This window comes from Enhydra lutris, unplaced genomic scaffold (genome assembly GCF_002288905.1).
Source record: "Enhydra lutris kenyoni isolate GAN:26980312 unplaced genomic scaffold, ASM228890v2 scaffoldscaffold58, whole genome shotgun sequence".
Classification (NCBI taxonomy): domain Eukaryota; kingdom Metazoa; phylum Chordata; class Mammalia; order Carnivora; family Mustelidae; genus Enhydra; species Enhydra lutris.
The window spans coordinates 4,365,064-4,388,832 of record NW_019154142.1 but is presented as its reverse complement, the minus strand read 5'-3'; the positions used below and the strand labels follow the sequence as shown (position 1 = coordinate 4,388,832).

The window sequence follows — 23,769 nt, the reverse complement described above, 5'->3', positions numbered from 1 at the left end:
AACTTACTTAAAAGCAAGTCCCGGAAACCAGTCCCAGGTAACAGAGCCCAAATACAAGGGTGGGTCAGGTCAGGTGGAGATAACAGCCGGAATGCAGGGAGGAGACGGGTCAGGTGGAGACATCCAACCCGTAAAGTGTGCATACTGTCTCCCTAGCTACCAAGGAGTGTGGGCCCCGCCTTTTGGGCGCCAATTCTGACCAAGGTGATAGGCTAGTTCAAATAGCTACTGTGGGGTGAATTGTAATTCAACTGGCCACCCGTGTGTGACCTAGCATGACTGTGCAGCTTTCTCTGTGTGTTGCAATCTCACTGGCCGCCTGTGTGTGGCCAGTCTCAACCACATGGCCTTTGCTCTATAAAAGTTAGTCTGTAAGGCAGGAAGGGGTCGCCCTCTCTGTAAGAGGTGGCCCCGACCGGTCTGTTTGACGGTCAGTTTGATTCTCGATGCTTGGTGTGAAATAAAGCTTTGCTTGACCTTCACTTTGTATTAGTCTTACTCCTTTAATCATGGGCCCATCATTGGGGGACCTTTCACGCCCCTTGGTTTTTCCCCTTTCAGACCTTCTCTGGGTACGTATCGGTAAGAAAGGAAAGATTCGGCCCCTGGGTTTGCTGCCATCTATGAAAACAAGCGAGGTCTGCTTCTGAGGCCTCCTCTGTTTTATGGTTGTCAGGCTTCCAAGCCAGACGGGAGACCCCCCAGCCACCTGGCCTGGGAAAAGCTTTGGCCCAGACCTCTGTGATTCGAGGTCCTGCAGAGAATTGCTCTGACCTGTCGGTGGTGTCTTTACGTGACATGGGTGGGGTTAGCCCAGGTCTCCTGAAGGGCTGCCTCCTGGGAGCCAGCGCCTGTGAGTAAATCACTTTCAGCTGCAGACAGGCACGGCATAAAGTTTAGGTAGGATGGACGTAAATCTGGGTCTGGAAAGTGCAGTTTCCTGTGGTGACAGGCAGCAAGGCTGGGGTGCTTTAACACTGCTCTCCCCTTTTATCGGCTTCAAATAAAGTGTCCAGATGGAGGCCTTTGGAGCAGAACAGAACCCCAGTCTGGGCGGGGGGTGCTGCAGGCCAGCCAGCCAGACGAACGCAGGCACTCAGCCTCCATCCCAGTCCAAACTTGCAACAGTCTTTTATGCCGTGAGTTGTGCTTGGCGGAGGAGATCTGTGACCCCCGAAGGCAGCAGCCTCGAACCCCTAGAGGAGGAGGCCTCACAGACTGGGACAGTAGAGCCTGGCAACAGGCAGTGTGCACTCGGTTCTTGGCTTCCCCCTTTTAGTAGCTTTGTGACCTTGGGCAAGTCACTGAGTCACCCCATTTGCCAGTTCTCTCAACAATGAAATCGGGATAATAGCCTTAATACATGCAATTACCAGAGAACATAGCAGCTCAGGGGCTAATCCGGAGGAGCAGGATTCATTCTAAGGATGTTGAGGGGTTAAAAAGGAGATGTGAGCCCCTCCCCACCTCCATGCTGGAGGCCACATGGTTCTTCATGAACCCAGAAACTCTTTTGGCAGATGAGAGGGTCAGGCACATAAAAATTAATGCAGAATTAATACTTTCCTGGTGGTTCTCTTTCTTTTTCCAGGCAGGTGGTAGAAAGACCTTGGCAGGGAGTCAAAGGACCTGCTTCTCCAGCTCAGCCCTGATGCAGGAGGCATGGACCATACATCCAGTCTTCCTGGCTTTCATTGATCGATAGATGGATGCCTACAGTGGCTGAGTGGGGCCTTGAAGTTAATCTGGTCCACATTCATAACGTCGACAATAGCGACAACTGCTAATGTCAATATTGAAAGTTTCCCGTGTCACTGTTCTTTTATTTTTTTTAAGATTTTAATTTTAAATTATCTGTACACCCAATATGGGACTTGAAGTCACAACCCTGAGATCAAAAGTTGCATGCTCTGCTGACTGAGCCAGCCAGGTGCCCTCCTCCCGCCACCATATCGCTGTTCTTAGCGGTTTATGTGAATTGGCTCAGAATTCCCTTCCGAGGGGAGGTAGTTACCACTTTTATACCTATTTTCAGGCGGAAAAACTAAGGAAGAGTGTTTAAATGACATATTTTATGTACATTACCTCATCAGACTAATATATATGAAGTAGGTGTGATCTCTATTACAGAGGACAAACTGAGGCTCAGAGAAGGTAAAACATTCCACCTGTTCCCTAAAGAGAGCAGACTTAAAATTAAGTCCTTATAATTTTTAAGATGAGCAATCTTTGTCAATTATTTTATTAAATTTTTAATTTTAAAAAAGTTTTTAAAGATTTATTTATTTGACAGAGAGAGACAGAGAGGGAACACAAGCTGGGGGAGTGGGAGAAGGAGAAGCAGGCTCCCCGCTGAGTAGGGTGCCCCATGCGGGACTCAATCCCACGACCTGAGCCGAAGGCAGACACTTAACAACTGAGCCACCCAGGTGCCCCAATTATTTTATTTTTTATTAAGGAACAATTTACCTTCAGTAATGTGTTCTAGTACGAAGTGAACAGCTCAGTGGATTTTGACTTATGTATAGATTAATGTAACCACCAATCTGATCAGGATTCAGAACACTTCCTTCACTCCAGAAGGTTCCTCTGTGCCTTCTCTGTTAATATCCCTCAACTCCTAGAAAATCACAAGGCCAATTTCTATTACCATTGATTAGTTCTGTTTGTTTTTAAACCTTGTATAAATGGAATCATATGGAATGTCCTCTTTGTGTCTGGTTTCTTTCATTCAATATTTTAATTTTGAGATCATCTTATTGCTTGTATCAATGGTTTCCTTTTTTATTGCTGTGTAACACGTGCCACTGTTTGAATTTATCCACAACTCACTGATCCCTTCTTGTGTTGATGAACATGCGGACTGCTTCCAGTTTGGGGCTATGGTGAGTAAGGTTGCTGTGAAAATTCATGTCCAAGTCTTTTTGCATGTGTATATACTAATTTCTCTGTAATGTACAGCTCAGGATGAGACTGCTTGAGCATTGCTTGAACATAGTGTCGCAGGAGTATGCTTAACCCTACCAGTTCTCCAGAGTGGTGGATGAATTTATATTCTTACCGGTGATGAATGACCTTCCAGTTGTTCTTCACCCCACTTTGGTAGTGTCAGACCTTCCCCCGTTGGCTGTTCAGTAATATCCTGCTATGACCTTAATCTGTGTTTCCTTGATGAGCAACACTGTTGAGGGCCTTTTCCTGTGCTCATTGGCTACCAAGATATCCTCATTTATGAAGGACCTGTTCAAGTCTTTTGCCCATTTTTAAAATGAATTGCCTTTTTTTAAAAAATAGATTTATAGTTCTTGATATACTGTGGGTATGAGTACTTTGTGAAAAATAGATGTTGGGGGACCTGGGTGGCTCAGTCAGTTAAACATCTGACTCCAGATTTCTGCTCAGGTCATGATCTTAGGGTTGTGAGGTTGAGCCCAGAGCACAGTTGAGTCCTCACTCAGTGGGAAGTCTGCTTGAGATTCTTTCCTTCCACACCTCTCTTGCTCGTGCCTTGCCCACACACGCCCGCTCTCTATCTCTAAAATAAAATAAGTAAATCTTTAAAAAATAGATGTGGGGAGCTTGGGTGGCTCGGTTGGTTAAGTGACTGCCTTTGGCTCAGGTCATGATCCCGGGGTTCTGGGATTGAGTCCCACATTGGGCTCCTTCTCAGTGGGGAGCCTGCTTCTCCCTCTCCCTCTGCCTGCTGCTCTGCCTACTTATGCTCTCTCTTTCTGCCAAATACATAAATAAAATCTTTAAAAAAAAACAATAAAAATAAAAAATAGATGTTGTAAATATCTGCTCCAAGCCTGGGAATTTGCATATTCACTTACTTAATGTTGTTTCTGATGAATATAAGTTCTTGTGTTTAATAAGTTCTGCATTTATCATGTTTTACTTTAAACAGTTGAAATCTTTATTTATTTTATTATTTTTTAAAATAGTTCAAATCTTTTATTTTATTTATTTTTTTTAAAGATTTTTATTTATTTATTTGACAGAGAGAGATTACAAGTAGGCAGAGAAGCAGGCAAAGAAGCAGGCAGAGAGAGAGAGAGGAGGAAGCAGGCTCCCTGCCAAGCAGTGAGCCCAATGCTGGACTCGATCCTAGGACCCTGAGATCATGACCTGAGCGAAGATAGAGGCTTAACCCACTGAGCCACCCAGGCACCCCTAAATAGTTCAAATCTTTTAAAGAAATCTCTGCCTACTCCAAGATCATGAAGATATTCTATTATGTTTTCCTCTAAAGAACTATTATTCTACCTTTCATACTTAGGAATATGATCAAACTTCAAATTAATTTTTACGTATGGTGTTTAAGTGTAAAAGTCCATTTTTTCCCACATGGATATGCAAATGAGTTGGCACCATTATATTGAAAAGACTTTTTCATATTAGATTACAATTGTGCCTTTGTTGCAAATTAAATGACTATATATATGTATGGGTCTATTTCTGGAGTCTCTTTTCTGTTCCATTGGTCTATTTGTTTATTCTTACCCCAATACCAATACTAATACTCTATCTCATAATTTTATAGTACATCTTCTCTTCTGGTAGTATAAGTCCTCCAACTTTGTTATTCTTATCAGAATGGTTTTAGCTGTTCTAAATGTTTTGCATTTCTTATAAATTTTGGAATTTTGTCAATTTCCATAAAATTGTCTTGCTGGGATTTTTGACTGGGATAGCCTTGACTCGATAGATCAATAGAGAGAAAACTGACCTCTTAATAGTATTACATGTTTATATCCATAAAAATGGAATATCTCTTCTCTATTATTTGGTTTGAGTAAGAATAATTCGAGTAGAACTTAGTATTTTCAAATGGATAGGGATAAAGTTACCATATGATCTAGTAATTCCACTCCTAGATATATACCCAAGAGAATTGAGAACATATGTGTAAGGGGCACCTGGATGGCTCATTTGGTGAAGTGTGACTTTGGCTCCGGTTGTGATCTAAGGGTCCTGAGGTCGAGTCCGGCCTCTAGCCCTGGGTAGAGCCCCAGGTTCCCTCCATGCTCAGTGCTTATCCCTCTACCTTTGCCCCTCTCCTTGCTCATGCTCTCTCTCTCTCTCTCTCAAATAAATAATAAATAAAATCTTAAAAAAACATAGGTGTACACAGAAACCTGTACATGAATTTTCATAGCAGTATTATTCACGATAGGCAAAAAGTAGAAACATCTCAAAGTCTGTCAACTGATGAACTGATAAATAAAATGTGGTATATTCAATGGGATATCATTTGACAATAAAAAAAGGATGAATAGGAGTGTCTGGCTGGCTCAGCCCGAAGAGTATGCGACTCTTGATCTCAGTTCGAGCCCCATGTTGGGGGTAGAGCTTACTTAAATAAAGTTAAACAAAAGTACCAATAAATGCTACAACATGTGAAAACATTATACCAAGTGAAAGAAGCTAGTCACAAATGAACACATGTTGTATGATTCCATTTAAATACAATATCCAGAATAGGCTGATCTATAGAAATAGAAAGTAGACCAGTAGTTGCCTAAGACTAGGGAAATGGGTAGGGATGGTGGGAGCGCTGGCTAAGGGGTGTGGTTTCTAATGAAAATGTTCTAAAATTGGCTGTGGTCATGGTTATAAAACCATGTGACTACCCAAAAAGCCATTAAGTTGGACGCTTTAAATGAGTGCATTGTATGGTATATGGATTACATCTCAGTAAAGCTGTTTAAAAATTTTTTAAAAGTTATTTTGCCCATAATCTGTTGTTACAGGTTTAGACACAATCTACGACATATTATGTTTGACCCATGACAGTCTCATTCTGAGGTACTGGGGGTTAGTGCTTCAACATATGAATTTGTGCCATTAAAAAGAGAAATTGTATGTATTTAAAAATGTAGATTTCTGGGTCTTGCCAACTTGCTCCAGGATCAGTAGAGCCCAGCAATCTGCATTTAACTAAAATTTCAGACCCTGTTTGTTCCCGGAGTCGGCAGTGAGCTGGAAAGGAAGTAGCCAGCCTAGATAAGCGCTTGAGCAGCCAGGGCGGAAGAAAAACTATAGGATTTCCCCAGGGCGTGGGAGGTAGAGGACAACTTGCTTGAGGGTGTTTTAGCTTTAAGAAAGCCAAATCGGGTGTGGAAGCCTTAGTGTCATTCAGCTTCTGGAGAAAATTCCTCTTAACTGCCACAGTCCTCTCTCCCAGATGGTGCTTCTCCAACTGATCCGGTTCCATCCTCTGGGGGTGGGGGCGGAGGGACATAATCTGAATCTCTGAAGGGTGAGGGGAGACTCTTGAGATAGTTATATCAATCAAAAGTGGGGCCTTTCCACATGGAGACATCTCGTTGGGCAAAGGATGAGGTAGGGGTCAGGAATAAAGCCAACAAGAGATTTCAATGTGTTTGTTTTTTGTTGTGTGTGTGTGTTTTATCAGTTTCATCTATAAATCCAGGGCCATTCCACAAAAAACAGGCCTCTGTGCCCTTTAAGTTTGCGATGTTCTGGGCCTCTGTAGTGGAGGCCAGGTTCATTACATCCAATAGGGCGGCCCCGCCTTGACGCACTCGGCTAGAGGGCCAGGTCCACCACCCCGCAGCCCCAGATCCTGCGGGGAAGTGCTGTGAGCTGGCAGCTCACCCTGTTGTGCTGGGAGTCGGGCTCCCCTACTCCCTAGACCTCCATCCGACTGCTCTTGGGGAACTGGCCACAGGTCACAGGGCCTTATCATAGCAAGGACTTGCTTTCTGAGGGGTTGAGTCAGGCCAAGCCCAGCTGGCCTGACCTGGGGCGCTGCTCTAAGAGCAGCTGCACCCTGGGGTGCTCCGGTCACCAGCCTTTGGTGCAGGGGCAGACCATGACGTGGTTGCCAGGGCTGCCCTGACCAGAACTGAGGCAAGTGGGACCTAAAAGGAGACTTAACCGCCTGAGCCACCCAGGCGCCACCGCCACCGTTTAAAAGGAGACTTAAAAGGAGAAGTGTGTAATGAATCAGCTCCTGCTGTGACTTGGCAGGGAAAGAAGTGCCGCCGGGGGGTGGGGGGGTGGGGGGGTGGGGGGGGGGGGGGGGGTTGTGGAGGGGGGGAGGGGGGGGGGGGAGGGGGAGGGGGGGGGGGGGGGAATGGGGGGTTTGGCAGGTGAGAGGAGAAAGGGGCACTTTCCCGGGCCTCCTGCCTGAGAAAGCCTGATTCAGCAAGTCTGGGGAGGGGCCCAGAAACCTGCATTTTAATGGCTTCTCTGAGGACCTTCACAGGCAGCTTGACAAGGGTGGGTTGTAGGTGGGGCTTAATGCAGAAAGCTCGCGGTAAGGGTCAGAGGTCAGCATCTGAGAGTGGACTTCGCTTCAGGTGTTGGCATCCTCCCTCCACCTGGCTGAGCAGCAAGGTCTTGGCTCATCCCATAACCTAGAACCCAACTCCTCCCTGCTCCCAGTCACACAGGAGGAGCCTGGGCTGGGCAGGTCAGGCAGGGAGAAGCCTCAGGATGGGAAGGTAGCGGGAGAGCAAAGCCCGCCCAGCTAGGCTGAGGACCTAGACCAAGGAGCTGTGAGGCCTGCAGCTGCCGGGAAAATCGCCTTCGGGGAACGCTCATCCATTTGCAAAAGGCTGATGTCATGTCAGGCACTGTCCGCAGGAGCAGCGGCTTTCTATTCTCAACACGGGTCCACGGGGCCTTGAACCTGAGTGGACGCGTGTCCCCAGGCAGGACGAGGCTACGTGTGCCTGTAATCCCAGCCAAGAGCAGGGCCCGCAGATCCCTCGTCTACACGGAACGCTTCTCCTAAGTCAGTCTCCCAGGTTTACCAGCCAGTCTCAGCTGCTGGCCTGGGCACTGGAATTTTAGACAAGAGCAATCCTAACACTTACAGTCAGGAGGCAACAGCCTTTCCGCCAGGCTAAAAGTTTGAGAAAGTTTTATATTACAGTACCAAATCCAGTGTTATGGTTCCAATCAATTCAGGAAATAAAATGTCTACAATTTATTTGGGTCTCTAAGACTCAGAACTCCTGGCCAAGAATGTGCCCTTTGATCTTCATCCCCTTAATCTGCAGCATTCCCTAAATGCATTTCCATTTTAAGGAACAATGTCTTCTATCGGCATCCTACTCCTGATTGAAGAAACTCAGATTGTGTTTTAGGGTTCCAACCCTCGGATTAAATTCAAAGCAACATCCGAGGGCCTGATGTGTGCCAAGTTCCTACCCTCAGTGAGCAGAGGCAAGGGGGGGAAGCCAGGGGGAAATGCGCCGTTGGAGCCACTGAGTGGCGGGAAGCCAAGAGCAGCGGGTTCTTAGGACGGAGTGATCCTGTGTCTGGGGCATCACAGGAGGCTTCATGAGGGGAGAGGGTTTGAGTTTGGCCTCAAAGGACAGAGAGACTGCTAAGATGAGGAGAGAAGGCCAAAGAACATTCCAGGCCACGGGAAGAGACTAGAGCAGGGCAGGGCATGCTTGGGGAATCTTAGGCAGTTCAGTGTAGCCAGGAGCTAGGGCGGAGGTGATGGAGAGGGAAAGGGAGAGACGAGGCTGGCAAAACAGCAGAGCTGGACTACGGGGGCCCAAACACCCTTGAATTTACTCAATGACAAGATGGCGTACTGCACGGGTTTGAGGATCTCAAGGAGATGGCGCTCCGGAAGTGCAGCTGGACCTCCAGATAAGGAGTGTGGAAAGCAGCTACTCCCAGTCACTCTCTCTGGTGGCCCGGGAGGTCCAACCACCACTTCCCTCTGCCCACTATGGCTCCCCCATGGGGCCAACCTAACCTGTAGGCCAAGTGTCTATCACCACAGCCCCTTGATTCTTGGTTCCGACTCCAAGGCAACCATTCCACTAGCTAGTGACCACTCAATGAATTGGTTCCTCCTGGTCAGGCGTCTGCCTCTGGTATCATCAAGCCATTCTGGTGGGGGGAGCAGATGGAGCAATCAACAAGAAATGAAGCGGCCAGGGGCGCCTGGGTGGCTCAGTGGGTTAAGGCCTCTGCCTTCGGCTCAGGTCATGATCCCGGGGTTCTGGGATCGAGCCCAGCTTCGGGTTCTCTGCTCAGCAGGGAGCCTGCTTCCTTCTCTCTCTGCCTGCCTCTCTGCCTACTTGTCATCTCTGTCAAATAAATAAATAAAAATCTTTAAAAAAAAAAAAAAAAGAAAGAAAGAAAGAAATGAAGCGGCCAGTGCCGCAACAGTTGATCTAAGCATAAGCCAAGTCCGCCTCTCCCCTGCATCCCAAACATTCAGATTTAGCAGCTTTCTATCTCTGAGGCTTCGGAAAAATCTACCCAGTGGGTTGGAGCTTTATCTGCCCATCAGTACTGCTGCCTGGGGGCTCTTTGTCTCTTCCAGAAACTGCCCTGATTGCGACAGAAAGACTTAGATTTTGAAATTGCAACCTGCGTCCTAAAAAGGCAAGACTGACCTTGTTGGGGCTTTGATCTTCAGACAGGCTTCCGGGATGGCTCAGGTTATTTCCAACTCTAGGGTCGTCACATACAGCTGAACCAGTTGTGTACTACACAATTTGCGGGGGTGGGGGGGCACCATTCTCATGATCTCTTGGCGTATTTACTACAACAGTTTTCTGGCAGATGGCAGCGGTGTCTGCAGGTAGGTTAGCTTTTTCTAATTTGCAAAAAGATAACTTATAGCTAGTGGTAGGAGACGTAGGAATCAAACTAGTGTCCAATAAATCTGGGCCACTGGCAGGGAGGGGCTGGAGGGAGAGAAGGCAGGAGTGGGGAGGAGGACTGGGAAAGGCCCCTTTTGGCTAACCAAAGAGCTAAGAAGTGTTGGTCTTTGTGGGGTTCAAGATTCAGCCCTGTGGGGCCATCAGGGTCACCGAGGAGGCAAGACAGGCAAACAATGTGAAACCAAAGCAGCCACAGCTCTGACAGGTGGAGATCTAAGGGCTGCATCTAGTAAACAAGTAATGAATGGCTTTTAGCGGAGGGATGGGGATGACCGGACTGTGGGAGTGTCTAAATAAAAATTCTATGGTTCTAGTAGGGGAGGGGGAGGGGAGAAGGGAGAGAGCACAGAGCTTGCTACGGGGGTGCACGGCCCAGTTCAGGGCACCAACCCCACCTCTGAGCACTCTGGTTCTGAACACGTCTATCAGTCGTGCCCAAATATCAGCATTCACAGCCGCAGCACCGCTTCTGAGGGGCTGGGGGCATTACACGAGGACTTTTATTTCAAATACTGTAGACTGCAAAATCTTTACAGCTGGAACAATGTTCTCCATTCTGCATTTCACTCTGAAGCAGAATCCCAGCCAAGCACGGCTTTTTGTTTTATCTGTTTATCTTGCAAGGTCTCCTCTGGCTGCGTGCATGTTGCTTTTGTTCTTGGCTTGCTGTTTTAAGTATAGCTTTGCTACATTTCCATTTTCTCTACTATTAAAAACCAAGCGCTTCCTCGAATTAGAGCAGAAAAAACACTGACTCGAGAGAAGCACCTCTTCCCCTCTGAAGCGTGGTGAGGCTGTGGTTTAGTGATCGCTCTGACAATGATTAATACCCCACGCTCTCCCTTCCAGACCTTCAGGAACATATAAACAAATATTTTCTGGAATTTGCAGGTGAAAGGAGGGAGGTGAAAGGGCTCACGCAGGATTGCGCTGATTACTGTCTGATTCCTCTCCCCTTCCCAATTACCTCACAAATTACGCTCTCCTGAACAGTGCAGGAGCTGTTCATATTTTAAATCAAACTAAAGTCCACTGAAGTAGGAAAATTATGCATTTTCCATAAATGATGTGGGCAAATTATTATTCAATTTTTTAACAGGGTTTTTCCATCACTTTACTGTGCACAATGTAATATGGTTAATTTACCAGAAAGCATTGTTATTCATTCCCTAATTCTCGAGGCAACTGCTGCCATTTCCTTACCATTTCCTCGCTGTTCTCTGGGAAGGGGCAGATCTTCCTGGCTCCGGGCTCTGTTAGGGTGGTTTGGGCTCATGGGCCATCTCCAGAGGCTCTGTTTCCTGGTGTGTTCTGGGGCGTCTGGAAGCGTCTAAGAGCAAAAGGATTCGCATACCTGGGTTTAGTTTGTGAGTGGTTTTAAAGTAATCCTTTTGTAAAGACCCACCAGAATAAACAAACAAACAAATAAATAAATAAATAAAAGAAGAAGATGAAACCTCTTGCGATTTGGTAATACTTCCCCATAGGATTACATGTACGGTTTTCATTAAAAACACTATCTGCCTAATAACCATTTCATTCTCTCCTGTTTCTAATTAGCTACTCATTGATTACTACACTGCAAGCACTTGATAATTAACCAAAGGGAAAAAATTCCAAAACAAAACAACCAGAGGACATCCTGCAACTGCCCCTACGTATCTTCTTTCGTGAGTGTGCGTGCTGCGTGGGGATTCAGGCAAAACGGCCTAGTGAAGGGGAGGACAGGGAAGAATGGCAAAGAGTTCACGAATGGGAGACCAGCCCATCCTCCCTGCTCATTGCTGTTAAAAGAGTGGGGAGGAGCTATGACAAGTCTCTTCACCTGCCACTTTTTTATTCTGATACTCTGTAAATAGATATCAGACTCCTGTACCATTCCCGCTGGGACACTAGAACCAACAACCTGTCTAAAACCTTTCTCTCTCTCCTTTTATGGTTTATCTACCATCCTCTTTGTTAGCTGCTCAGTGATCAGAGTAACTGATGCACCTATATGGTTTTGTGTGTGTGTGTGTGTGTGTGTGTGTGTGTCTAAGAGAGAGAGAGAGAGAGAGATTGATTTTTTTTTTTTTTTGGTTTGTTTTTTCTTCATTTAGATGCATTTGCTGAGCACCTTCTATATTTAAAACATATGCCAGTCCCTCACAGGGGTTGGGAATCAGAAGGAAACACATCCAAATACAGAAAACACCATTAAACAGTACATAATCTATTTCCACGTGTCCTTTAAGATCAAGTTCAGGCATCACCTCCTCCAGGAAGCCTTTCCTACACTCCCCATTCTGGGCCAGGCAGCTTTCATCTTTTGCTATCATCCTTTGCTATCATCTAGCAGACTATATATAAATATATATTTTAAAGTAAACTTTACCCTCAATGTGGGGCTTGAACTCACAATACTGAGACCAAGAGTCTCACACTCCAGGGGCGCCTCGCTGGCTCAGTTGAGTGCATGACTCTGGACCTCAGGGTTGTAAGTTTGAGCCCCACATTGGGTGTAGAGATTAGTTAAAAATAATAAGATCTTTAGGGAAAAAAAAAAGTCACGTATTCTACCAACTCTACCAATTCTACCACAGAGGCGCCCTGCTGAGCACTTATTACAACAATCTTCTATGGGTGTCCACCCTCACTGGACTGGGATCATTATCTTTCTGACTTTCTAGTGCTAGCACAAAGGCTGGCCCATAATAAGCACTCAACAACTGTATGGAGAAGGAATGAATGTTGAGTCCTTATACATATCCATAGTCCTATCTACCATTATCCCACTACCTTGAACAGCCTTGGCAGAGGACTCCTCTCATCCCAGCTCTGTTTCTTCCTCCTTATCAATGTCTCCACCCTATTTACTCCCAATGGCTGCCATCTTGGACCAGCAGGTTGACCCGACCAGACTTTGACTTCTGGGTGGCTCTGGATGGTTTCCTTCTTCCCACTATCAAACCCTCCTGTCTTCTGTCCCATTCTCAGTCAGAGGGCTGTGCTTTCCTGAAAAAAGGGAATCAGATAAGAGAATCCATTTTAATGGGGTTAATGTCACCTCTCCCAAATACATTCTTTTTAGGTTAATAGTAATATTTTATGGACAATATCTTCATGCTGTGATTCTCAAGCAGGATGCAGGTCTTGCCTGGGTCATGCAGGAGTGTGCCAGGAATCCTATAAGCTGTGGTCTGCTTAACAATGCACAACCTGAAGGTCTGGGAAAATAATTTTATGTGAAGATAAAAAATGGGATATCCTAGGGAGAATATCAAATTTTCATAAAAGTACAAAGTTAGAATGAGACCTGAAAGGCCCCAGGTCCCAGGGCAGACAAGTTTATTCCCATTAGTGTTGGGGTGAGTTCTGGGCAAAGATTTGGGAAGCACTAATGGGGTTCCCTTCAGGCTCCAGACTGGGTCTTTAAATCACATACTGAGGACTGGCGACCACACATTTGCAAGGGGGCAGGGCAAGTACATGGAGCAGCTCACAGCAAATCCCAGCATGCTTGGCACTGGCCCAGGTCGGTGCATCCTTTTCAGGTCAGTCACACCCCCTGGGTGGCCATTCAGCCACCATCCATCCATCCATCCATCCATCCATCCAATGTCTACCAGCAGCTTATCATTGCTCTTGGTGTGGGGAGAAGACTGGTGAACCAGTTAGGCAGTTACCGTGCCCAAGGAACTCACACTCCGGCAGGAAAGATGCATTAAAAGAAGAGTCATATTATTAAACACAGTATTACAAGGAGTAATAGTTACTCCGAAAGAGAGCACAGTGTTCTGGCTGCTGGAGGAGTAGTCGTTTTGTCGCCGATCACATTCTCCTTGGACTAGTCCCTGCCAAGCTGGGAAAAGGCTTATTTTTATGTTCAGTCTTTAGAATTTTGAAAATAAAGGCATGTCTCCCCCTGCCCCCATAGGATTCTGGATATTTTGCATGTTGGAAAAGAATGAGGCATGATTTAGGAACTTATTATGAAAGGTTTCTGGGAAGATAGGTACAGATACATTATGAAGGTCTATTTGAGATTTCAAAGATATTAAAGATACTAATTTTTGTTTTCTTTGCTGTAGTTGTCACCTATTTTTGAGAATTAAACATACATTACTGGTACTCGTTAAATCTGTACCCCAGTCTCATTTTTAGAAGAAGATATTTTTGAGCTCCCTTCTCCCTACCCCCAGATTATTTTTTTCTTTCCTTCTTTTTTCCCCCCTCTTTTTGCCCCCCTCTCCCTCCCTTTCTTCCTTCCAGCAAATATTTTGGGCAGCCTAACTGAATCCCCACAGCATAGTATCTAGTGATAAGAAAGCCAACAAAAGCCATCTAAACCTATTATACTACATTTCAGGAACAAAAGGACCAAACACCATTTTATCCAAATATAACTTGTTAGCCTCTTCTGTCAAGCGAGGCTCCTTTGTCCTGAGCACTGACACAGGGACAGATGACATCCCTCCGGAGGTAGGCTCCCTTGTTGTTCCCCCTCGGCATACCGCGAAAACCTCACCTTCTTTCAAGACTCGTGAAAGAACCATTCCAATTAGTGCAGTATACATTCTTCAGGTCCCGGAGGAAATTTCAGATAAAAATTCTGCAGCTCCAACACTACTAGAAAAATCCTCTGGTGCCAAGATTTAACCACAGGAGGATTCCTGTCTTTCTCCAGGCGGGTAAACACCCTCTGGCACCTGTCAGAAAATCTTCAGTAGTGTGGCTGTATTTAGGGTTTATGAATACCCTTCACTTCTCTGGGGGAGCTGCCTGGCTCCCCATACACCTTTCTTTGCCACGACTGAGTCAGAGCCAAATAAATGCATCATTAGCTCGGCCTACACCCGGGGGCCCGAACCCACGGGAGGCCCCGCAGCCCCTCCTGGCTTGCGGGTCCTCCCAGCCCACCAGGGCACCACGGACGAAGCGCCTGGGAGATCGTGAGCTGCTGTGGGCGTGGGTGAATGCCCGTCGTGTTGTCACATTTTCAGCGTCTGAGCTTTGTCAAGTGGTCTTCTCCAGTCGCTCTATTATTCGATTTTGAGAAAATAAAAAAAGAGTGTATTAAGAAGTCCCCCTCTGCAGTGCAGCAATGCCGGAAGCCCGCTCTCCTAAGGCAACAGAGAGAGTACTGACTAGCAGGCTCCCAAAGAAAAAAATCTCACCATCACCTGCGGCTAAGGTCACAGCCATACCTCGTTATACGGTGCTTCGCTGATACCGTGTTTCTTCCACATGGAAGCTTGTGGCTTCCCGGCGTCCAGCAAGTCTCTCAGCGACAGGGTTCCAACCGCAGGGAAGGGGCTCACTCCGCAGGGCTCCGTCTAATTCTCACGATATTTCATCCTTTCTCGTTATTCTATTTGTTGATGAGCTGTGGTCAGTTATTCCCGCTCACTGAGAGCTCAGATGCGAATCAGCATTTTTTAGTAATATTTTAAAATTAAGTTCATGTTTTTTTTTTTTTTTTTTTTTTTTGGACATGCTCTTGCACACACACTTAGTAAACTACCGTATCGTGTAAACATCACTCTTCTATACACTGGGAAACCAAAGCCTCCATTTGACTTGCTTTATTGAGGTGGTCTGGGTTGGAACTTGCACTATCTCTGAGGTATGCCCGTGTTTTTCTTTCTTAGCCAGACATCTTTCTGGTCAGTGAATTCAGTTGCCTCACTCCACACTTCTACAGCCTGGGTGGGGGAGGGAGGCTTCTTGGAGGTGTTGGGAACCCCCGCAGGCGTTTTCATTTGCCTCGACTGGTCTAACGCAGGAATATCTCTGGGCAGCACAGTAGCTTCTGGAAGAAAAACCCTGAAAACGTCTCTGATGTCTCTGTATCTGTAGCTACTCTCTCATCCTACAGCCCCACCGTGTTCAAGAGCATTTTGTCAGATTGCCCTCGAGTTAACCCAAGTCCTTGGTTCTGCTTCATAGGAAAGAATCCACAACAAACTCAACTGATGTGTTAAAGGCTACACTTTGGTTTGAAGAAACCAAATTTTGTCTTAAAGAATCTCTGTTTAAAGCAGGTTGTAACTTTTTTTTTTTTTTTTTTTTGAATGACCGAGTCAGAAACATAAATAACAATCCTCTGGAGAATATTTGCAAATTATCCATCCTAGTGAAATGTGAAGATGAAAAACAAAGTTATCTTTAAAAATATCTAGAACATGTTAGTAAATTGCCCGCTAATGTGATAGTAATTGTTGAAGATGTTTGATTTTTTTTTAAAAATCAATTTAGCAATTGCATTAATACCAAAAACAATACCAGAAAGACTTGGTAAACTAGAAAATCCCTTTGTTTCAACCATTTTTTAAAAATGTTGGAAACCCTTTCTAAATATAAAGGTTATTTGGCAAGAAAACTCTCCTGCTTATATAACTCCACATGACAGCAATGATCTCCGAATTACAGTATCTTAGATCTGTAGGAACCTATGGCAAATCTCATCCAACCCCCTCATCTCTACAGACGGGACCCAAAACAGAGGCGTCAGATGGCTGCTGAGGGTCCCACAGCTGAATGAGTGCACAGCCAGGCACCTGGACAGATAGTGCAGTCTACCCACTGCCCCTCCTACCACATGTGGTTGTTTCCCTGCCTAGTGACACGCTGACAGAGGTAGAGGACCACGGGAAATACATACACTGGCTCTAGGGCAATAAAGATTCTTCTTGTAATTGTCTTTCTCCTACAGGTGGAATACAGAACATTCCAGTTAGAGATGATGTCTGATAGATTGAAACGTGAAAGTATGCTTAAGCTTGCTTTAATAATCCTCTGAAATAGCTCAACAATGGCCCATCCTTTCTAGGGGGAAGAACCCACTCCTAATGTTCTGAATGTTTCTGTCACTTGGAAGTCACTGTACAATGGTTAAATGGACCAGAGAACTCCTTATCACCTGGTGTGGGACAGATATGTCATTACTAGAGTACCTTCCATGCTTTAAACAAATGAGCAAAAAAAAATTCAAATGTAAAATGCTCTCTTTTTAATTACTAAATTAAGAAAGTTAAACAATTTAAAAATGTAAACTCACAAATAAATCATAACAAAAAAGGAATTAAGACTTCAGAGTCGCTACCCAGTATTAAAAACTTAATAGAAATAGGCTTTTTGATTTGTTGTTGTTAAACATGTAATTCAAGGTTGGTACAAACAGCAACTAAAAATGTAATTTTTTTTTCTTTTTTTCTTTTTTTGGTGCATCCCCATGAAATGTAAAGTAGTGCATAGTTATTCCACTGGAGACTTCTTGGACATAGAGAAAGTCATTTCATTAGCAGTACAGAACGTTTAAAACACTTATTTTACAATGGGAAATGTCCAACCCCCACCCTCAGAAATTTTAGTTGCATGAGAAAGTTTAGCAGGTCGCCATGATTCTAATGCTATGGGTTTTAGACCATTTAAATGTGGTTACAAGGTTTATTAAATAAAAAAAGTTTGAAACATTTCAGCATTCATATTTTTATACAAGAAGTATGTGTGGTATCCATCTTCCAGTTCCCCTGGTAGTTATTGGCCATTTGCTTGCTTCAATATGCTTTTAGGCTTCGAGAACAGATCGCAGTTAAGACAAAGCAAATACTGGAAACAGAACTTGTGAATTCAGCTCTGGGGCTGCTTGGAAAGAGTCAAAGGAACAGCCATCTACAGGTACAATCATGAACCAAAATAGTGCAATCCAAATTAAAAAAAAAAAAAAAAAAAAAGAAAAAGAAAAAAGAAAAAGGATCATGCTTTGCAAAAGCCAAAAAGGAGGCCACTGGTTTGCAGAATGATACCAGTGCTTTTATGCTGATTTGGCAGTAAAATCCTCACTCTGGGTCCCGAGGCTTTATGGCCCAGGTGGGCCATGGTCTCCACGTTAGCACCCACATGGTGTATGTACAGGGACATATATATGATATATATTCATATTATAAAAAAGAAAAAAAAAACAAACACCTGTCCTGATTGGTTTTTGTTAAAACATGAAAAAAAATTTTATTGTTTTAGACAAAGAGGCCACTTTTGGAAAATAATACTTTTTTTTTTTTAGTTGAATCAGGTGAAGACAGTTAAAATCACATAGGATTTGCATTTTAAAAAAAGGAAAGCACTAGGGTCGTTGGCACTGGAGTAACTATTTACATTGAACAGAGGTTTGGCCTTTTACATCACATCGATACAATGCATTTTCCAAAAGTCTGAGAAATAACAAGGTTCTGTCTCGTATGCTTCACAGAGGAGGTTCGGATTTGGGGACAAGTGTCATTAATGAGGGCCATGGAAGTTCGTCAGCTTCAGAGTCACATGCAATCTGATCCGGGACGGCTCGCACTGCTCGCGCAGCTGGCTACGGAACTGAAAGCTAATGGGGAGGGGGCGGGGAAGCCTCGCCGAGAAGGCCTCTCTCTGCGGACCCCGGCCTCACAGGTTTTCACCGGGCTGGTACTGGGGCTCTGTGGCGGTGAAGTAGTCTTCCAGGAAGCCCTGCAAGTACTCGAAGGTGGGCCGCTCTTCCGGGTCCTTTTTCCAGCAGTGGATCATGAGCTCGTGGAGAGAGATGGGGCAGTCCTGCGGGCAGGGCATCCGGTAGCCGCGCTCCACCTGCTCCAGCACCTCCCGGTTGTTCATGCCTGCAAGAAAAGGCCGTGAGTGCGCCGCCCCGCCGCGCCCCTCTCCTCCGCTCAGAGCCTGCGCGCCGCGAGGGGGTGGGGAGGGTTGCCGGGGGTGGGGAGGGTTGCGGGGGCGCGGGGGCGCGGGGAGTCCCGCCCTTCATGGGACGCCGCCCCCAGTCCCAGCTCAGAAAGGAGCAGCGACTGCATGCGGAAAAGCTGGGTGATGAATCTCGAAAGCGTCGTCCCCGAAAGGAGCCAGACACAAAAGGCAACGGACTGTATGATTTCATTTATGTGAAGTTCTAGAAAACGCAAAGCTACAGTGACAGAAAGCAGATGAGTCGTTGCCAGGGGCGAGGGGAGGGGAGTGGCTGCCAAGGGTCAGGGGTCAGCAGTCTCTGCTGTAAAAGGTCAGAGAGCAGATATTTGAGGCTTTGTGGGCTGCCTATGATCTCTGTCGCATAGTATTATTTTGAATAGCCCTTAAAAAATATACAAAACAAAAACAGGTGGGAGTTGAATTTGGCCCACATAAGGTAATCTGCCAGCTCCTGTTCTGTATCCTGCATGTGGTGGTGGGGCCCTTTCTGCTTGTCAAAGCGCTGTTCTTAAAATGGTTGAATTCTGTTGTATGTAAATTACAATTCAATTAAACCAATCAAAAACTATGAATGAGTCAGACCAAAAATAAATAAATAAATAAATAAATAAATAAATGAAAAGAAATCCGTGGAATGAAAAATACACTATCCCGTGTTTATAGCATCTATGAACTCCATCTTTGAACTTCCTAAATTTGTTTGGCTTCTACCCGGGCCAGCTTCTACCCCACCAGCTGAGATCTGCTATTGTGTCCCCATGGCTGGGCACCGTCTGGCCCAGTGACCCCGAGGTGCCCCGGGATTTGGTGACTTTGATGGGGAGGCAGGGCGCCTCCGGGGCCCGTGTTTACTGATGACCTTGGACAGGCCATTTATCATTTGAGACCTCTGTGACCCTCCGGGGGAGCTGCCTCATGTTGAAACCTCAGGCTGCCCAACACAAACGGGAGACCTCTGGGGGAGAAGGCAGCCTCCCTGCGTGCTGGCCTTCCTGACGGGGCATGAAATACCATAGGTGGGGGTGAGGTGAATGTCCCTACCCCTCTCCCAATCACTGCCAGACACTCTTCTCTACTTCTCCTTCCTCTTCCTGCCCTGTTGCCTTCTGCCACTGCCCGCCAAGCACTTGTATGTTTTGGCTGCTCCTTAGCCCCAAGCTTGTAATCCAGAATCCTCCCCAACTCCTGGCCTGGTTTATTTACAAAATCAAGAACCTGGTTTCAAGCCATACAGAAACCTAGATAGACGTCTTCCCCTAGGTCTCAGGGATGTCAGCCGAAGACCACAGCGTCTGCGCGTAGCAGCTCCCTTCAACTCTGGGGGAGCTGGGCCCAGAGCACAACCCCGTCCTGACTTTTGGGGTCTGTTGCCATTCTCTTTGTTTTCTTGTTACTTTTGGAACTGGGTTTATCCTGGCTCCCAGGCGGTCAGTCACATGTGTATATGAGCCTTTTTGGGATGCTTTTTTATTCTCTGCCACTGTAACTTCTTGTGATAAGATCCATGTATCATTATTCCTGCTGTGTTGAAGTTGGCCTTTGATGTGATTATTCCAACAGAAACTTGCTCACGTTTTGGGAGTGACCCTTAGTTTAGCGAGAGGGCTTTAGTGAACCAGCATGGGCCCCCTGCCTCCACGCTTTGCCTGACTTCACAGGCGCCCTCTGCAGTTGGGTGTTGGGTCAGCTCTGAGGCTAATTAGCTGAAATCCTCCTCCAACCGCTGAAGACTCATTCGGAAAACTCGGAGGGGGCGGGGAGCTGGGAGCAAGCGGAAGAACACGCTGCTGCTAGCAGAATGTCCTATGGTGCTCTGGACAAACTGGGTGAGGGACAAGGACCAGCATTTCCTTATCCACCATCCTGAAACCCAACAGGCTCTGGAAACACGAAGTTCTGGTAACTCACCTGGCAGCAAAACAGGTCTGAACTGACCCCATTTGGCCATATAACCCAAGGCTGTTTACTGTTTTTATGTATTCATCCATACTGCTATAGAAGTGATAATATCTTATTTGAATATGGAGTGTGGCCTCAGACTCGAGGATGTTACCTGGTCTATGCACAGTATGGATTTTTTTTTTTAAAAGATTTTATTTATTTATTTGACAGAGAGAGAAAGAGATCACAAGTAGGCAGAGAGAGAGGGGGAAGCAGGCTCCCCGCTGAGCAGAGAGCCTGATGGTGGGGCTCAATCCCAGGACCCCGAGACCATGACCGGAGCCGAAGGCAGAGGACCAACCGGCTGAGCCACCCAGGCGCCCCACTATGGATGTTCTTTCAAAAAAAGTCTGATTCTCGGGATGCCTGGGTGGCTCAGTTGGTTAAGCGGCTGCCTTCGGCTCAGGTCATGATCCCAGCGTCCTCAGATAGAGTCCCACATCGGGCTCCTTGCTCCGCAGGGAGCCTGCTTCTCTCTCTGTCTCTGCCTGCCTCTCTGCCTGTGCTTACTCTCGCGCGTGCGCTCTCTCTCTCTGACAAATAAATAAATAAAATCTTTAAAAAATAAAAAGAAAAAAGTCTGATTCTTGGGCACATCCGGTCCCAAGAGTTTTGGCTGTGAGGCTCTGGCCTGAGTGATGGCAGCGACCACATTCCAGCTCACCCAGAAAGGTTAGGCAGCCAGTGTCCTCACGTATGAGGAATGGCACTCTCTAAAGCCTTTGCTTTGTGTTTGACTACAGGCTTTGGTTTCATATCTCGGAAGCCATGCTGCCCGAACCTGCAGAAATGCCCCTTGTCCCGCCCCTGCCAGGAGCCTTTAGGAACTGAGAGGAAAGAAGGGCAGAAGGTCTGAACCTTGGAAGGCTCTTCTGGAAGGGGTTTCACCTCCCCTCCACTCTACCCCCTGGGCCCCAAACGCCTTCTAATGCTTTATTCTGGCAATGAGACTGTCCAAAATGGCACCATGGAGTTTAATTAAGCGTTCTCCTATTGCTCTGTGGAGCTTATGTCAGTAAATGTTTCATTTCATTAAAAAACAAACTACTCAAATGGAAAGATTTCATGTATTTTTTTTCAACTCTTAGTTCAATCTCTGCCAATGGAAAGTTTAATTGGCCACTTGGGTCAGGCCTGTTTTTCCAGCGCTCTGCCCAAGTCCCAGACCCAGCAGATAGAGCAACTTGACCCTATCGTGTAGCATCCCCCGAGACAGCACACTTCCTGGGCGGAGGTAGCCAGGGGACCCATGCAGGCGCCAGCAGGCCTACACCATCAGTCACAGGCCCACTACTGTCTCGCTCCACCTCCTTTCCTGCCTGACTTTCCCCCTGCTTCTCCTCTTCCTTCTCTTCTCATGCCTTCTCTCTCCAGACTTCCTCAAGGCATGGGGACCATATGTAACCAGTTCCACACCCTGGGCCAAACTGAAACATACCAATGACAGCTTTGCCAGAAAAGTGGGAAAAGAGACAATGCACGTTCGGCTGACACTGATGGTGTGAATGGGGTCAGCTCTCTCCCTGCCGTCCTAAGCCAGAGCCCGCACAGCCAAGCCCGGACAGCGCCTTCCCACCCTGCGTGTTCAGGAGATGCCCTCTGAGCAAGGCTCACTTAGGTTGGTTTTAACTCTATAAACAACAGCCAGATTAAGTGGATTGTGTTCTTATTTAAAGAAATAGTATTCTCAGCTATAAGAATTTTGATAAATCCAAATTTGATAAATTCCAAGAATTTTTTTTTTTTTTAGCAAAAACGGGCTTTACTCTATACATTCCCATAAAGATGAGCTTATTTCATTTTTCTTTTCAGATGGTTTCATATTTTTATTACCAAAATAACTTGTTCCCCTCTTTTAGCCACTTTCCCCAAGACGCTGGCTTTACCTAGTATGTGGGAGGTGAAGGCCGGGGACCAAGGAGGGGCTACATGTGAGCCTGAGTGCGGGGTGCTCAGAGGAGAGTCTGGACGGACACGGGGCTTCCAGACAGGAATCTCGTTACCATACTTCCTATCAAGGAAGCAGACAGGGAGGGAGGAGGGCACTTGGGAACGTTTTTCCTTTTTCTCTCTTTTCATAGGGGGTAATGCTGGCAGAGAAACAGCAAAGGCAGAAGCTTGAAAACATGGCCTATGGGCACATTTTAGGGAAACACTGTCATCAACAGTTCGGGCCTCCAGGTTTCCTAGCAGGAGCTGCACGAGAGACCATTTGTCAGCAGGAGGGGGTTTCTCTGCCACCAGGAGTGCCACCAGGAATGTCACAGTCATGAAGCACAGTTGGGTGTATGCCCTGGTTCCCAACCTCCACGTTGGAGGAGGACTGGGTTTGGTGGGGGGACTTGGTGGCCAGTGCCGCCCCAACCCTGTCCTTTTCTGTCCCCACCATGCAGCCCCTGGGTCTCTGCCCTCTCACTAGATCTGGAAAATGGGTCATTTCCATAGGTCACAGCGGGCGCAACTCACTGGTCCTCAGTCCACAGAAAACCCGTGGGGCCTGCTGTGCTGGGGTTTGCTTTCTAATTCCTCTTCCCTACATCCTCCATGGGACCTCCTGTCGCCATGGATTTCTGGCTTTCGAACATGGTCGCGGAGAGATCATCACTGCCAGTCGGTCTGCCCAAGGCCCTGCCGCTGAGACTCTCCAGCCAAGGGACTGCCCTCCCTTCCTGTCATTAGGGCCACACTATCCTTTCTAAATCATTTTGCTGGTTTCCTCATGGTTTCTGAATTAGGGTCAAGCATCCGGCACTCACCACACATGGCTGCCCACAATGTCGGTTTTCACGTGTGTCTGTTTTCTTTCCCCCTCCCCTTCTTTTAGATTGTCCCATTCCTGTCCTTCCAGCCACCTACTAAGTCCACAGAGCCTCCCTCCCTCTCTTCTGTCAGATTCTTTGCAGAAGGGAAAGAAAGTCATTTCCCCTGGCAGAGCCACTCCGCATCTCTAACTGATGACTCAACCTCCCTGGCCTCAGTTTCTTCATTTGTCAACAAAATGCCTCCACGGTTACTGTGCTTTCAGCTGTTTAAAAAACAAAACAAACAAAACCAGTTTTCTGTGAAAGAGGCGGGTTTGGCCTTAAGGCTTCCTATGTGTGCCACTTCCTAATAAGGATCCTGGAGGGGCCAGCTCTGTGCCATCAGGCATTTTCACTGGTAGCGGATCAAGTCTGCATCTGGATGTGACCATGGGTTGCAAGAACGTGGATTTCTGCGCCATGGGAAAACTGAGCACTTTCACAATGGGAATGATGGGAGGTTATCAGACGTTGAGATTACTTTTGCAAATGGAGCTTTCCGTTCAAAGGAAATTAAGCTCTATTGTGCATCAGGCTTTCGTCAGGGGCTCCCCCTTCTTCTCTGCATAAACCCTGTGAAAAGCTCCGTCTGTGTCTGTCTGTTGGGCAGCGCCAGGCTAAGCCAGGGGAAGGAGGGCTGGGCTGATGGCGCTTGC

The 23,769-nt window shown here is 46.5% G+C and overlaps 1 protein-coding gene across 5 annotated transcripts in view; it reads right to left on the bottom strand.

Annotated features, from left to right (window-relative positions):
* Positions 1–17,674: 17,674 nt before the first annotated feature.
* Positions 17,675–23,769, bottom strand: part of LOC111158275 (FYN proto-oncogene, Src family tyrosine kinase) — a 209,337-nt gene continuing 203,242 nt past the window's right edge. For all 5 annotated transcript variants that reach the window (XM_022520200.1, XM_022520199.1, XM_022520203.1 and 2 more), the window contains one exon: positions 17,675–18,289. In XM_022520200.1, the coding sequence (XP_022375908.1) occupies positions 18,081–18,289 (209 nt within the window). In that variant the 3' untranslated portion in view covers positions 17,675–18,080. The remainder of the gene's footprint in view (positions 18,290–23,769) is intronic.